The sequence below is a fragment of the Theropithecus gelada genome, chromosome 17 (assembly GCF_003255815.1).
Source record: "Theropithecus gelada isolate Dixy chromosome 17, Tgel_1.0, whole genome shotgun sequence".
Taxonomy (NCBI): Eukaryota; Metazoa; Chordata; class Mammalia; order Primates; family Cercopithecidae; genus Theropithecus; species Theropithecus gelada.
In genome coordinates, this window is record NC_037685.1 from 34,222,788 (window position 1) to 34,236,726 (window position 13,939).

General features: G+C 40.3%; 1 protein-coding gene across 3 annotated transcripts in view; it reads right to left on the minus strand.

Annotated features, from left to right (window-relative positions):
* Positions 1-13,939, minus strand: part of ABCC4 (ATP binding cassette subfamily C member 4) — a 294,345-nt gene that overhangs the window by 6,118 nt on the left and 274,288 nt on the right. For all 3 annotated transcript variants that reach the window (XM_025364534.1, XM_025364533.1, XM_025364535.1), the window contains one exon: positions 9,939-10,073. In XM_025364534.1, the coding sequence (XP_025220319.1) occupies positions 9,939-10,073 (135 nt within the window). The remainder of the gene's footprint in view (positions 1-9,938; positions 10,074-13,939) is intronic.

Consider the following 13,939-nt stretch of genomic DNA (forward strand, 5'->3'; position numbering starts at 1 on the left):
CACCCCCCCACCACACCCCCATACACACACACCCTCACATACCCACACACCCACACCCCCATACCCACACCCTCACATACCCACCCCCCACACCCACACCCCCACCACACACCCATACACACACCCACATCGCCACACACACCCACACACCCACCACACACCCATACACACACCCAGACACCCACACCCCCTCACACACACCCACACACCCACACCCCCACCACACACCCATACACACACACACACACACACACAAAAACCCCCCACCTCCCCCCTGCGACACACACAGCCTCTCTGGGTCATAAAGTACTTCTACATTAAGCACAGAAAATTCCCTTTAGCCAGAAACAAGGCCCTAGCCACAACTATCCTGCAACTATCTGGTCTAGGAAGAGTTCATTTTATTCACAGGTGAGAAGTAGGAATAATCATTATTATTATAATTTTAAGAGTAGTACAGGGCCTGGAAAATATACAAATAAGAAATGAAATAAGATAAACACAGGACAAATGTTGAGCACATAAACTTTATGAATATAATATATTCAAAGAAAATGCAGCAGAATGATCAGGCTGTGCATAACAGAGATACAAAAATACAGGAAAACATGGCAGAGCAACAGAAGATGCTGAAATATGAGTTGACAGTGGTCAAAAGTGAAATGGAAGAGAAAAGTGAAAATATCAAAGAAATGGGCCAGGTGCAGTGGCTCACACCTGTAATCCCAGCACTTGGGGAGGCTGAGGTGGGAGGATCACTTGAGGCCAGGAGTTCGAGGCCAGCCTGGCCAACCTAACGAAAACTTGTATCTACTAAAACTATAAGAATCAGCTGGTTGTGGTGGCACACACCTGTAATCCCAGCTACTTGGGAGGCTGAAGCATGAGAATTGCTTGAACCAGGAGTTGGAGGGTACAGTGAGCCGAGAGCATGCCACTGCACTCCAACTTGCACAACAGAGGGAGACTCTGTCTCAAAAAAGGAAAAATAAAAAATAAATGACATTTCTACTGAAGGCAGCACGAAGATTAGCCAATGGTGAAAAAACAGTATGAGACAGGATAGGATTGAGCAAATAAACAAAATAACTAAAAGTTAATAAAGCGCTAAAAAGGATTAAGGAGAAAATAGCTTTACAAAATAGACAAGGGACAGAAAACGTATACACGATAGATATTTGTAAAGAAGAGAATATAATCTAATAAAAAAAATGCAAGGATAATTCAAGTAAACTTCCAGAAACAAAAGTAAACTTGAATCAAAAGTCTGAAAGACTACACAATAATGTCCCAGGAAAACCAATGACCTTTTAGCATACAAGAAAAAAGATCTGGCTGGGCATAGTGGCACACATCTGTAATCCCAGCACTTTGGGAGGTCAAGGTGGAAGGATGGCTTGAACCCAGGAGTTCAAGACTAGCGTGGGAAACATAGTGAGACCGTGTCTCTATGGGGGAAGAAAAAAAAATAGCCAGGCATGGTGACATGTGCCTCTAGTTCCAGCTTTAAGGGAGGCTGAGAAGGGAGCATTGCTTGAGCCAGGGAGGTTAAGGCTCCAGTGAGCTATGATTATGCCACTGCACTCCAGCCTGGATGACAGAGCAAGACCCTGTCTCAAAAAAGAAAAAAGGGGGAGGGATGGCATTGGGAGTGATACCTGATGTAAATGAGGTATAATGGGTGCTGACGAGTTGATGGGTGCAGCACACCAACATGGCACAAGTATACATATGTAACAAACCTGCACGTTGTGCACATGTACCCTAGAACTTAAAGTATAATTAAAAGAAAAAAAGAAAGAAAAAAGGCCGAGTTATGTCAAACGTGGTCATAGACGTCTCCATATGGATAGACAACACGAGAAGACCTTAGAGCAAAGGTTGCAACATACTAAATGAAAGAAGGTGTGACCCCATAATTTTATAACTACCACTTTTTGAAAATTTTTATTTTTATGTTAAATTCCAGGATACATGTGCAGAACATGCAGGTTTGTCACCTAGGTAAATGTGTGCCATGGTATAACCACCACATTTAAATCAGAGAGGAACAAAGATTTCAGACATGCAATAAGTCAGGGATTCTAAGTTCCAAGGAAACTTTCCCTTTAAGATGGTATAGAGCATTGTTTTGCAACTTTTTTTTTCTTAAACTGCCACCCACAGTAATGGGTGGCACATTTCCCTGTACACGGGGACTTGGTACACATCCACTATCTATATCTGTATCTATACTGAAAAGCATTTCAAAAAATACTACCACTACTATGAAAGATACATTGTTATTTTTCTTCTATTCCATTCTATTCTATTTTACATCTTAAAACACGCTAGTCATGAAGGACCAAATTGATTTCACAGCACCACTAATGGGTTATAGCCTGAAGTTTAAAAAGTACTGAAGGATAAACTTTAGCTAACTGAAAGACAGAGAAAGTATCAGTTAAAGAAAAGTCAAAAAACAGAGGCTTAAGTATATTTGAGGCTTGAAGGCAAATAGAAGAAAAACTAAGCTAAAATTTGGTGGGTAGGATGGAGAGAGAATATAAACAATTGTCATTGTTTATAATGGGGAGTCAATAAAGAAACAGCAGTTAGAGGAAACAAAAGGAACACATACAAAACAATATTCAAAGAAGCAAAAATAATCTACTACAAATTAAAAGGTAAAAATGAATACAAAAAAACTGAAAGCATAACATGACAGAACTAAGACAAAACATACTTATAATCTCAACAAATGTAAATGTACTAAATCATCTATTAAAAACAAAGGCTAAGATTAAATCTCAGCATAAAACCTAACCACATCATCTACAGGAGACACACTTTTGGCTATTCAAAGACAATCCCATGTATACCAGACAAAGAAAAGTAAAAGCATGCGACCCAATCTAGTTTTGAACCAGCGTGGATTTAGGACCAAAACCATTACATGAATCAAAGACAGGCATGTTAAAATGGCAGGAAATATAACTCATAGTGGAAACCTAAGTTATGAACATCTGTGGACTGAAAACCATAGCATCAAAATTACCAAAACAAAAACAACAGGTAATACAGAGAGAAATATGTACAGTATGAAACTAATTCACCTCTAGATCCAAGTCACAGAAAATAGACCAATACAAATAGGATTAATAAGAATGTAATTAACAAAGTAGAACTAATTAAACCTTATTAAACTCTATACCTTAAACAGATAACGTCATCTTTTCAATGCCCAAAGAACATCCAGAAAAACTAGGACACAAAGAAAATTCGAAATGGATAGAAAGGGTATGGATGACATACAATGAAAATGAAACTGATGAGTAAAACAAAAAAAATGAACAGAAAAAACAAATCCCGACCACCAAAAAGTTTTAAAAACTTCCCTCTTCAATAATTTCTGGGGCAGAGAAAATTAAAATCCAAAATTGCAGAATATATAAATAAAGAATAAACTATGAATGAAAGTACTACATATCAAAACCTATAGAATATGGAAATTCACAGCGTTAAAATACTAAGGAAAAAAGAACGAATACAAATGCATTCAAGAAGAAGCAACAAGAAAAACCAAAAAACAAAGGCAGTAAAGATAAAAGCAGGAACTGATCAACTGGAAAACAGAATATAAACTAGTAAATAAATCTGATAAGTCATTCACCAGGAAAAAAACAATAGCTAACTTAATTGGAAGTTAATTGGGAACAGTGAAAGTACAGAGTGGAAAAAGTATAAATACTAGGTAGCCATTAAAAAAATGAGGTAACTGGCCGGGCACGGTGGCTCACCCCTGTAATCCCAGCACTTTGGGAGGCCAAGGCGGGTGGATCACCTGAGGTCAGGAGTTCAAGACCAGCCTGGCCAACATGGTAAAAACGCGTCTCTACTAAAAATACAAAAAAATTAGCTGGGCATGGTGGTGGGCGCCTGTAATCCCAGCTAATTGGGAGGCTGAGGCAGGAGAATCACTTGAACCCAGGAGATGGAGATGGCAGTGAGTTGAGATTGCACCATTACACTCCAGCCTGGGCAACAGGAGTGAAACTGCTTTAAATATATATATATACACATGTGTATATATACATACACACATACACACACACATACACACACACCGCTAATAAAAAATATACATATATAATAAAATGAGGTAACTATATGTATTGATATAATATGGAATATAATAAGTGAAAAAAACATAAAAAATAGCTATCATTTGTGCTCAAAAACCAGAAAAGCTATATATGCACATGTGCTTGTTTATGCACAGAATACATCAACAAAACTGGAGAAGATGGTGCCAGGGCTGAAACCTGGCAGAGGAACTGCCTGATGAAGGGCAGGAGTGGCAGAGTGACTTACTTTTTACTTATTAAAGTTTTTTGCAAAACTATCAATGCTTTGAATTTTGTAACATGAGCATATATCACTTGGTAAGCTGATTCTTAAAAATAATTTGTAATTATTTAGTCTATAAAGCTACAAAACTTTGGATACTTCTTTTGCTATTACTGGGAGTTAAGAATTCAGTCTGTAGTCTTAAAAAATTACTGAGCTTTTATCATCAATAGCCAGAATTTCCTTATATTTGTAAAATGTCTTATATTCTTTGAATCACTTAAACATACACTATCTCATTTAATACATGTTAACAGTGAAGAAACCAGAGCAGTACTGCAATCCTGGCATGACAGGTGAGGCCTTTGAGGCTCACAGGCCTTGGGTGGCTTCTGTAAGGCCATTGACTGCTAAGCATCTCCTCTACCTATTCAAACAGGCCCCAGGCTCCTAGGATCCAGGATGTCAGGATTTCATATCCCTCCCTCCCTCCCTCCATATTTTTTTCTGAGATGGAGTCTCGCTCTGTCACCCAGGCCAGAGTGCAGTGGTGTGATCTAGGCTCACTGCAACCTCCATCTCCTGGGTTCAAGTGATTCTCCAGCCTCAGCCTCCTGAGTAGCTGGGATTACAAGCGTGCACCACCATGCCTGGCTAATTTTTTAATTTTTAGTAGAGACGGCATTTCACCATGTTGACCAGGCTGGTCTTGAACTCCTGACTTCAAGTGATATACCTGCCTCAACTTCCCAAAGTGCTGCGATTACAGGTGTGAACCACCATGCCTGGCCAGGATTTCATAACTTTTGAGTTTATCTGGGGATTTCATAGGTGGATAAAATGGTACCTCTGTTACTCACTGGGAACCTCAAATTCGGTCCTGCTTCATCAGGGAAGACAATGATTGACATTCACCCTGTGTTATGAGCTGATGTGCATCCCCCTAAATTCCTATGTTGAAGTCCTAACCCCCAAGTACATCAGAATGTAACTGTATTTGGAGAAAGTCTTTAAAGGTGTAATTAAGTTAAAATGAGGTCTTTAGGGTGGGCCCTGATCCAATATGACTGGTGTCCTTACAGAAAGAGGTGATCAGGACACAGGCATACACAGAGAAAAGACCCTGTGAACACACAGCCATCTGCAGGCGGAGGTTGCAGTGAGCCGAGATCGTGCCACTGCACTCCAGCCTGGCAACAGAGCAAAACTCCATCTCAAAAAAAAAAAAAAGAAAGAAAGAAAAAAAAATATGTCCCTATATCTAACGGTATTTCTGTATTTCTGTATTAAAGATTTATCCAAGTAAAACCTAGGTTGCCTTCAGTTCCTATTTCATCTCATTCTCCATAGAAGTGAGGAACTGTCCTTTCCACTGTCTGTAGGACATTCTTTGAATCTAGCACAGAAATATAAGAACATAAACTGCTGTGGGTTAAGCCACCTAGTCTGTGCTACTTTGCTATGGCAGCCTGAGCAAACCAGTGCACCCTTCAGCACCCTGAAATGTAATTATGTAATTGTAATTTAAAATGTAATTTTAATTTAATTTAAAATATTAAAATACTTCCTGAGTCATCTGCAAAGGTCAGTCAAAACAGAGACTCAGCTTTGCTTGCACCAGCATTTTCAGGAAAGCAGCTACGTGGTCAAGAATACGTGACTTGGAAGTACCTTTTCCCAGATGTTGAGTTTTCTTTCCAACAAATGAATTCTAATCTGTGAGAGCAAAAAGCTTGTTGATTTAGACTAATCCTCATGGTGTTACAGTTGTGAATGATGCATTGATATTTGATGCTTGCACATTTAAAAGGCTGACACTCTGACAGCTTGTTCTCCTAAGAGGACCAAGTGTATGCAGAAATGTCAAGAAGATATTCAACTTGGATGAGAATCAAGCTGTGTATTTCCTTATGTTTTTCTGTAGAGGTGACCTGAGCCAGCGGTTAGGCAGGACTAAAATCCAGGAAGGAAATTTCTGCCACTGTGTGAATTTGGGCGACTAGCTGCATCTTGGATACCAAATGAGACAACGAGCAGCATTTTCAGGCTTGACACAGAACACGAACATCAGCCTTCTGCCTTCTGTTCTCCACAGACCAGCTCTGTGTCCACATGAGGACTCATGACCCAACATCCTCGTCAATACAGTAGGACTTACAGACTGCTGTGAGGATTAAGTAGAATCATACATGCAAGAACTATGTAAACAATGTAAAATAAATTATAAAAACTACACGAATGTAAGTTATCATTAATATTGTTGAATTAGATGGAAGATTACTGGACCAGTAATCGAGATTTCAAATTCTATGACCAATGTCCCTTTCTACATGTATGTTATGCTTGCATTAAACATTGATTTAAAAAAAGATTCCTAATTCTGTCTCTGCTATAAATTAGTCTGGGCCCACTTACTTCTTGGGGCCTTAGTTTCCTCATCTGTAAAACAAAGGTGAACTGTATTATCTTATGTTAGTTGGAACATGCTAAAATTCTATGACCTATTTCTTATTACTCCATGTCTTGATAATACATAACATATTTTTTAAATGGGTATTTTGATATATAGATAGGGACACATCTCTTTGATGTGAAATGCCTAAGGTACCAAAGAACAAAAAGGGGTTTTGAGGTTCCTGGCTCTTTTGTGACTAGATTATACAGGGAATCCCAAATGATTTATCGGGTTTTATGAGGGAACCTTTGGCTGGGAGACACTCTAGAAGATAAAAGTATTCTGTAAATTTCAGGTATAAAAGAAATACAGGGCTCCAAGTACAGCTTCCCCCTTGTGTGATTCCCCCAATGTGAATCACATTGATTCCCCCAATGTGATTCTTACGAAAATTCAGAACACAGTTTTGTCGACCCTAAAGCCAGGCTTGAATCTGGACTCTGCCTATAATTCTGCTAGCTACGAATCGTGGGCAATTTCTTTCCCTCTCTATGTCTCAGCCTCTTAAACAGGCATAATGAGAAGTGCACAGTGCCTGTCTGCCACATCTCATCATCATCATCATCATCACCATCAGGGCTCAGTACATCAATCAAATCTCTGCTCTGCTCTATTCTTTGGTTTATATTATCAATGACTAGGGGCATGTTTAACGTATTTGTTAGTGCCCAGCGTAATACTGTGCACACAAAGGCATTTACAGAACCATTTTGAGGATGAATGCAGGATTCAAAGAAATGTCCTACAGACAGTGGAAAGGACAGTTCCTCACTTCTATGGAGAATGAGATGAAATAGGAACTGAAGGCAACCTAGGTTTTACTTGGATAAATCTTTAATACAGAAATACTGTTAGATATGGGAACATATTTTCTTTTTCTTCTTTTTTTTTTTGAAACGGAGTTTTGCTCTGTTGCCAGGCTGGAGTGCAGTGGCACGATCTCGGCTCACTGCAACCTCTGCCTCCCAGGTTCAAGCAGTTCTCCTGCCTCAGCCTCCTGAGTAGCTGGGACTACAGACGCACACCACCAGGCCCAGCTAATTTTTGTATTTTTAGTAGAGATGGGGTTCACCATGTTGGCCAGGATGGCCTTTATCTCTTGACCTTGTGATCCACCCACCTTGGCTTCCCAAACAAAGTGCTGGGGTTACAGGTGTGAGACACCATGACTGGACTTTTTTTTTTTTTGGAGATGGTGTCTCTCTCTGTCGCCCAAGCTGGAGTGTAGTGGCACGATCTTGGCTCACTGTAACCTCCACCTCCCGGGTTCAAGTGATTCTCCTGCCTCAGCCTCCCAAGTAGCTGGGATTACAGGCGTGCGCCACTACACCCAGCTGATTTTTTTTATTTTTAGTAGACATGTGGTTTCACCATGTTGGCCCCTATTTTCTTATTCTGTTGTTTGTAATAGATATTTAAAATATTACATACAAACAAGCAACTTTATTCTACCTACAGTATTGAAAACCTGAAAAATATAGAAAACAATGAAGAAGGAAAATCACACCCATATTATAATGCCTACAGATGAACAGTTTTGATGGGAGCCTCACCATGTACTGCTAGAAGTCTCATTCCACCCTAAGCCAAGAACATCGGATGTTCCTTCCCTCCCTCCATCAATACAACTCTTACCTCACAGAATTTTAAGAAAGAATTACAGGTGACCACGTGACATCTGGCTAAGTCCCTTAAATCAAACTGCGGTTATCACATCTGTAGAATGAGATACTTCCACATCACCATTGTTGGAAAGAGATCATGTAGCCTGCGTGTCTTTAATGCCTTATAAACATACTTCAAGGATTATTCAGGCTATAACTGCAACATATCATAAATTCTTGATTTGTCCTGATGGCAATAACATCTGTTTTTTTTTTTTTTTTTGGAGACAGAGTTTCGCTCTTATTGCCCAGGCTGCAGTGCAGTGGTGTGATCTTGGCTCACCACAACCTCCGCCTTCCGGGTTCAAACGATTTTTCTGCCTCAGCCTCCTGAGTAGCTGGGGTTACAGGCATTCGCTACCACTCCTGGCTAATTTTTGTATTTTTAGTAGAGACGGGATTTCTCCATGTTGGTCAGGCTGGTCTCAAACTCCCGACCTCAGGTGATCTGCCTGCCTCGGCCTCCCAAAGTGCTGGGATTACAGGCATGAACCACCACGCCCGGCCTGGCAATTGCATTTTATAGAAGGTAGAGGAAGCGTATGGGCTATATGGGCCTAATTCTAAACAATGAAGAATGAGGGGGAAACCCAGGGCAACAGTGAGAGTATTATGTAGGAATTTTCTTTACAAATAATAAAACAGAAACTTGGCCGGGCGCGGTGGCTCACGCCTGTAATCCCAGCACTTTGGGAGGCCGAGGCGAGCAGATCACAAGGTCAGGAGATCGAGACCATCCTGGCTAACACGGTGAAATCCCGTCTCTACTAAAAAATATAAAAAATTAGCCCAGCGTGGTGGCGGGTGTCTGTAGTCCCAGCTACTCGGGAGGCTGAGGCAGGAGAATGGTGTGAACCTGGGAGGCGGAGCTTGCAGTGAGCCAAGATCGTGCCACTGCACTCCAGCGGGGTTGACAGAGCGAGACTCCGCCTCAAAAAAAAAAAAAAAAATACATATATATATATATATATATATAACAGAAACTAGAAACCAAAAGCAATCTAGGTAGATCTAAGTAGAACATTTTCTAGGTAGATCATTCTACAACAATAAACAATAGCCCACACTTTTTGCTCAAACTCTTAAATCTCCTGTATGTACCTCAACAGCATTTGCCTATCAGTAAGAATGAAATGCAGTGGGTCTGCAGAACATAAGTACTATGTGCTCTATGCCTTTTTCTATGAGAATCTGAACCCATAGAGTCTACATGTGTAAAAAGTCTGGTCTAACACCTTTCTGCTTGGGCACACGGCACGCACACGTATGTGCACACACTTGACCCCCCAACCCCTACCCGCTTCTGCCGACTCTCTGCAGACCTGACTTCAACCCGGGATGTGCCATTAAGGCCCAGTCGTGAAGCTTTGTCTCTGCAGGCTTATAATTGAAAAGGGTACACAGTGCTTGTTACCATACCCACGGTGCCAAATTGTGCGGAAGGAGCTGCTGAGACAAACTTTAATTACAACTCCCTGGAGCACGCTCACCTGTTTTGCTGTTTCAGTGAGGGCCGCGGCTTCTGCCTTGCCCAGTTGTTGCACCATCTTGTAAAATAGGCTCTCTTTATTTTGTAGCAAAACATATGGCTCATCATATTCTTTCAGTCTTCCTGAATCTAAAACCTGTTAATCAGCAGAAAGAAACCCATTGAAACACGATGTTTTGCAGTAACATATTATAACAGAGACAATATTTCCGAAAGGGGCAGGAGAGGGAGAGAATCTGTTTGGGTGGTAGGCCTGGATGGTGTTTAAATGGTTTGATTACCCTGTTTTACCAAGCAAAGAAAGGCCTAACCTGACCTTTTATTACTATAATGTTATAGGAAAGGAAGAAAATGAAAGTTCTAGACTATTATTCTGGGCACTCAGCAGTCCTGTGGCATTTTATATTCTGCCAAAGGCATTTTGGGTTCTTATCATTACTTAGTGCTTTTAACTCTCAGACTCTCAGCATTGAAGGGTATTTATACATATGATCAGAGCTGGGAAACTTCTGGATTTAAGAAAGTCAAATTCAGTTTATCTAAAAGGTAGGGTAATGTCATAAAAAACAGATGGGACAGACCCGACAGTAAATTAATTGCTGAGCCAGTTTCATAGACTCTAAGCAATATTTGGAAAAGAAGTAAATGCTTCTGGAATTTCTTTAAGGTTCTAGAACATGTCAGCTGCTAAGAGGGGCTAAACTCTGGATGGTGAGGTTAAGGTGCATTCTGAAATCGGCTCTGGGTGTACTTTATTATTCCGAGAGAGAAAGGCTGGCCAAAAAAGCTGTTACCTAAGCAGCTTTAGCATAATTGCTCTCTGCACAGAAGAAATCTCTAGAAATCCACTTTTCTCTTTGGATAAGACTAAAGAAGCGATTAAGAAATTGAGCTCCAAATTCCTGTGATCACAGCCCACATGACACATGAGGCAGCCCAATCTGCATTGCTGAGGGTGGAATATCTGTTTTCCCAATCACCTTTCTTTGCTTCTTTCTCTTTCTTTAGCTGCTTGCCTTTTAGCTGCTTTATTGCTCGTTAATATGTCCACTGGAAATTGAAAGAGGGAGGAAGGGGCTCTTAACTCTGCATTTCTACTTATTAGTGGCTTTGGTTAATGGTTTCAGAGGGAAGAAAGAGTCTGAACAATTGGCCCAAATGACATACCTAAGAAAACAGTTCTGATGTTAAGTGGCACTTAGTTCTTCATTTAGGCCACATTTAGAGTAAATTTATCTTAAGAGAATATGCTGAACCTCCAAGCAGGACACAGGATGTTTTTCTACATGTAGACATTGCAGTTAATTCCGTCCCATGGTATTTAATCGGACACATTTATTAAGCCTCATAAAGGGCATTTTCCTGTTAATCTTTTGTTTACTACTGTGAATCACTGCTAAGGGCAGCTTTCTCAAAAGAGTTCGAGAATAATTGAATCTGTCACATCCACATAATAATTAAAATGTCCTATAATTTGGCATGCCAATTTAGATACCCCAAATGTGTAATTTTCCTTAAGCATAGCATTACAGAGCATAACCACTCCTCCTGATGATGAAGGAAAAAATCTGCAATTTAAAAATACAGGTCTCTCTAACACTAAAGACTAAATAGATAAGTGAATCAAATTACTTTCTAAAATGATGAAGTTTTAGTCTGCAAAAGCAACAAGTGAACTTTTAAAAATTATTCCCACAGAGTTGATAGCGAGTGAGTTCTCTGTAAAGACTCTACGTAATGTTTAATGGAAATAAAGTCCTACTACTATTTGGTCCTTGTCCAAATTCCTACTAAATTTATTCACATTTGAGTGACTAGTAAATCTTTCCAGATTCCCTCTCATTGTCTGAAAACACATGAATGCCACTGAGACCAGGAGTTCTCAAAACTGACCAGAATCTAAAAAGGCAGAGCCAGGAAAAAGCATTATTATTATTAGATTAATAATAAAAATGACAAAGATGATTTTGGTCAAAATACTTTAAGCCTTATAAATATCAACAACTTAGCAATGGCATTTTATTTGTTAGGAGAGTTTTTGAGTTTGGGGGTGATAGAACCACGACCTTAATAATTTATTAGAACTTAAAATTTTAACTATAAGGTTTCACACTTAAAAAATATAAAATAAAACCGACCTCTTTAATACTTTTTTGATATTCATTAAAACAAAATATAGGCCAGGTGCAGTGGCTCCCACCTATAATCTGAGCACTTTGGGAGGCCAAGGCAGGCAGATCACTTGAGGCCAGGAGTTCAAAACCATCTTTACTAAAAATACAAAAATTAGCTGGGCATGGTGGTGTGCAACTGTAGTCCCAGCTACTCAGGAGGCTGAAGCATGAGAATCACTTGAACCCAGGAGGTGGAAGATGCAGTGAGCTGAGATGTGCTACTGCACTCCAGCCTGGGTGACAGAGTGAGGCTCTGTCTCAAAAAAAAAAAAAAAGAAAAAGAAAAAAAACCCAAAAAAAACCAAAATAATCCCCAAAATGTAGTATCTTATAATGAACTGGATTATCATAGCTACAGATGAATTCGCAAGATTTGAGACATGGCATCTTTGGCATATAAATATGACCTAACAAAGAGTATGGCTACCATAAAAATCAATGAAAGCACCCCATAACTAAAATATCAGTTTGTGAACTGGAAAAGGAAAATAAAATGGGTTGAACATGCTCTGCTTTTACAATCATCACTGCAAACTCCCAAAATAGAATGGATAAGGTAATTTCTTTCCTTCCATCCATTCATGCAATATTGAGTGAATGTCTATTTCCAAAGTACTGTTTTAGGAATGGGTGATTTAAAGATGAGCAAGGGCCGGGCGCGGTGGCTCAAGCCTGTAATCCCAGCACTTTGGGAGGCCGAGACGGGCGGATCACGAGGTCAGGAGATCGAGACCATCCTGGCTAACACGGTGAAACCCCGTCTCTACTAAAAAATACAAAAAACTAGCCGGGCGAGGTGGCGGGCGCCTGTAGTCCCAGCTACTCCGGAGGCTGAGGCAGGAGAATGGCGTGAACCCGGGAGGCGGAGCTTGCAGTGAGCTGAGATCCGGCCACTGCACTCCAGCCTGGGTGACAGAGCAAGACTCCGTCTCAAAAAAAAAAAAAAAAAAAGATGAGCAAGAAACAGTCTATCAAGATGCTGACAGCCAGAGATATAGATGGAAGTGCAAATAAGTTAAACAACTTAGCCTAGGCCGCACAAATTAGGAGATGGCAGAGCTGGAATTTGAACCCACGTGTAAACCTGTCTTCTTCCCTCTTCATGTGAGTTCCCAGAGGTACATTTTTATTTACTTTCAGTTTCTTTGTTTTCAGAAGTAAAATATGGGCAATGAGAACTGTAAACAGTCAATTTTTTAAGACACCTTTTTATTTGGATAATAACTTTGCATATTTTAAGAAAAATATGCCTGCAAGCATAAAAAATTCACCTATTCACTTTCCACTGCAATTGGAGTCCTATTACACTCAGGACTCAGTTTTTTACTGTGTGCCTGGCATATGCTCACAGAAAAAGAAGATAATTTTTTTTTTTTTGAAATAGAGTCTCACTCTGTCACCCAGGCTGGAGTACAGTGGTGCGATCTCAGTTCACTGCAACCTCCACCTCCTGGGCTCAAGCGATTCTCCAGCCTCAGCCTCCCAAGTAGCTGGGACTACAGGTGCACGCCATCAAAGCCCGGCTAATTTTCGTTTTTTGTAGAGACGGGGTTTCGCCATGTTGCCCATGCTGGTTTTAAACTCCTGAGCTCAAAGCGATCCTCCCAGCTTGGCTTCCCAAAGTGCTGGGATTACACGTGTGAGCCACCACACGTGGCCCAAGAAAACAAACTTCATTAAAGTTTCAGGATTAATAATGAGCAAGTGACACTCGGCCAGAACACATTGGAGGAAAATGAACTTTCATGAATTGCTGAATTTATTCAGCATACATTTATTGCACACTTTCTGCATTCATGTCATTGTGCTAGATGCTGTGGAAGAGGCA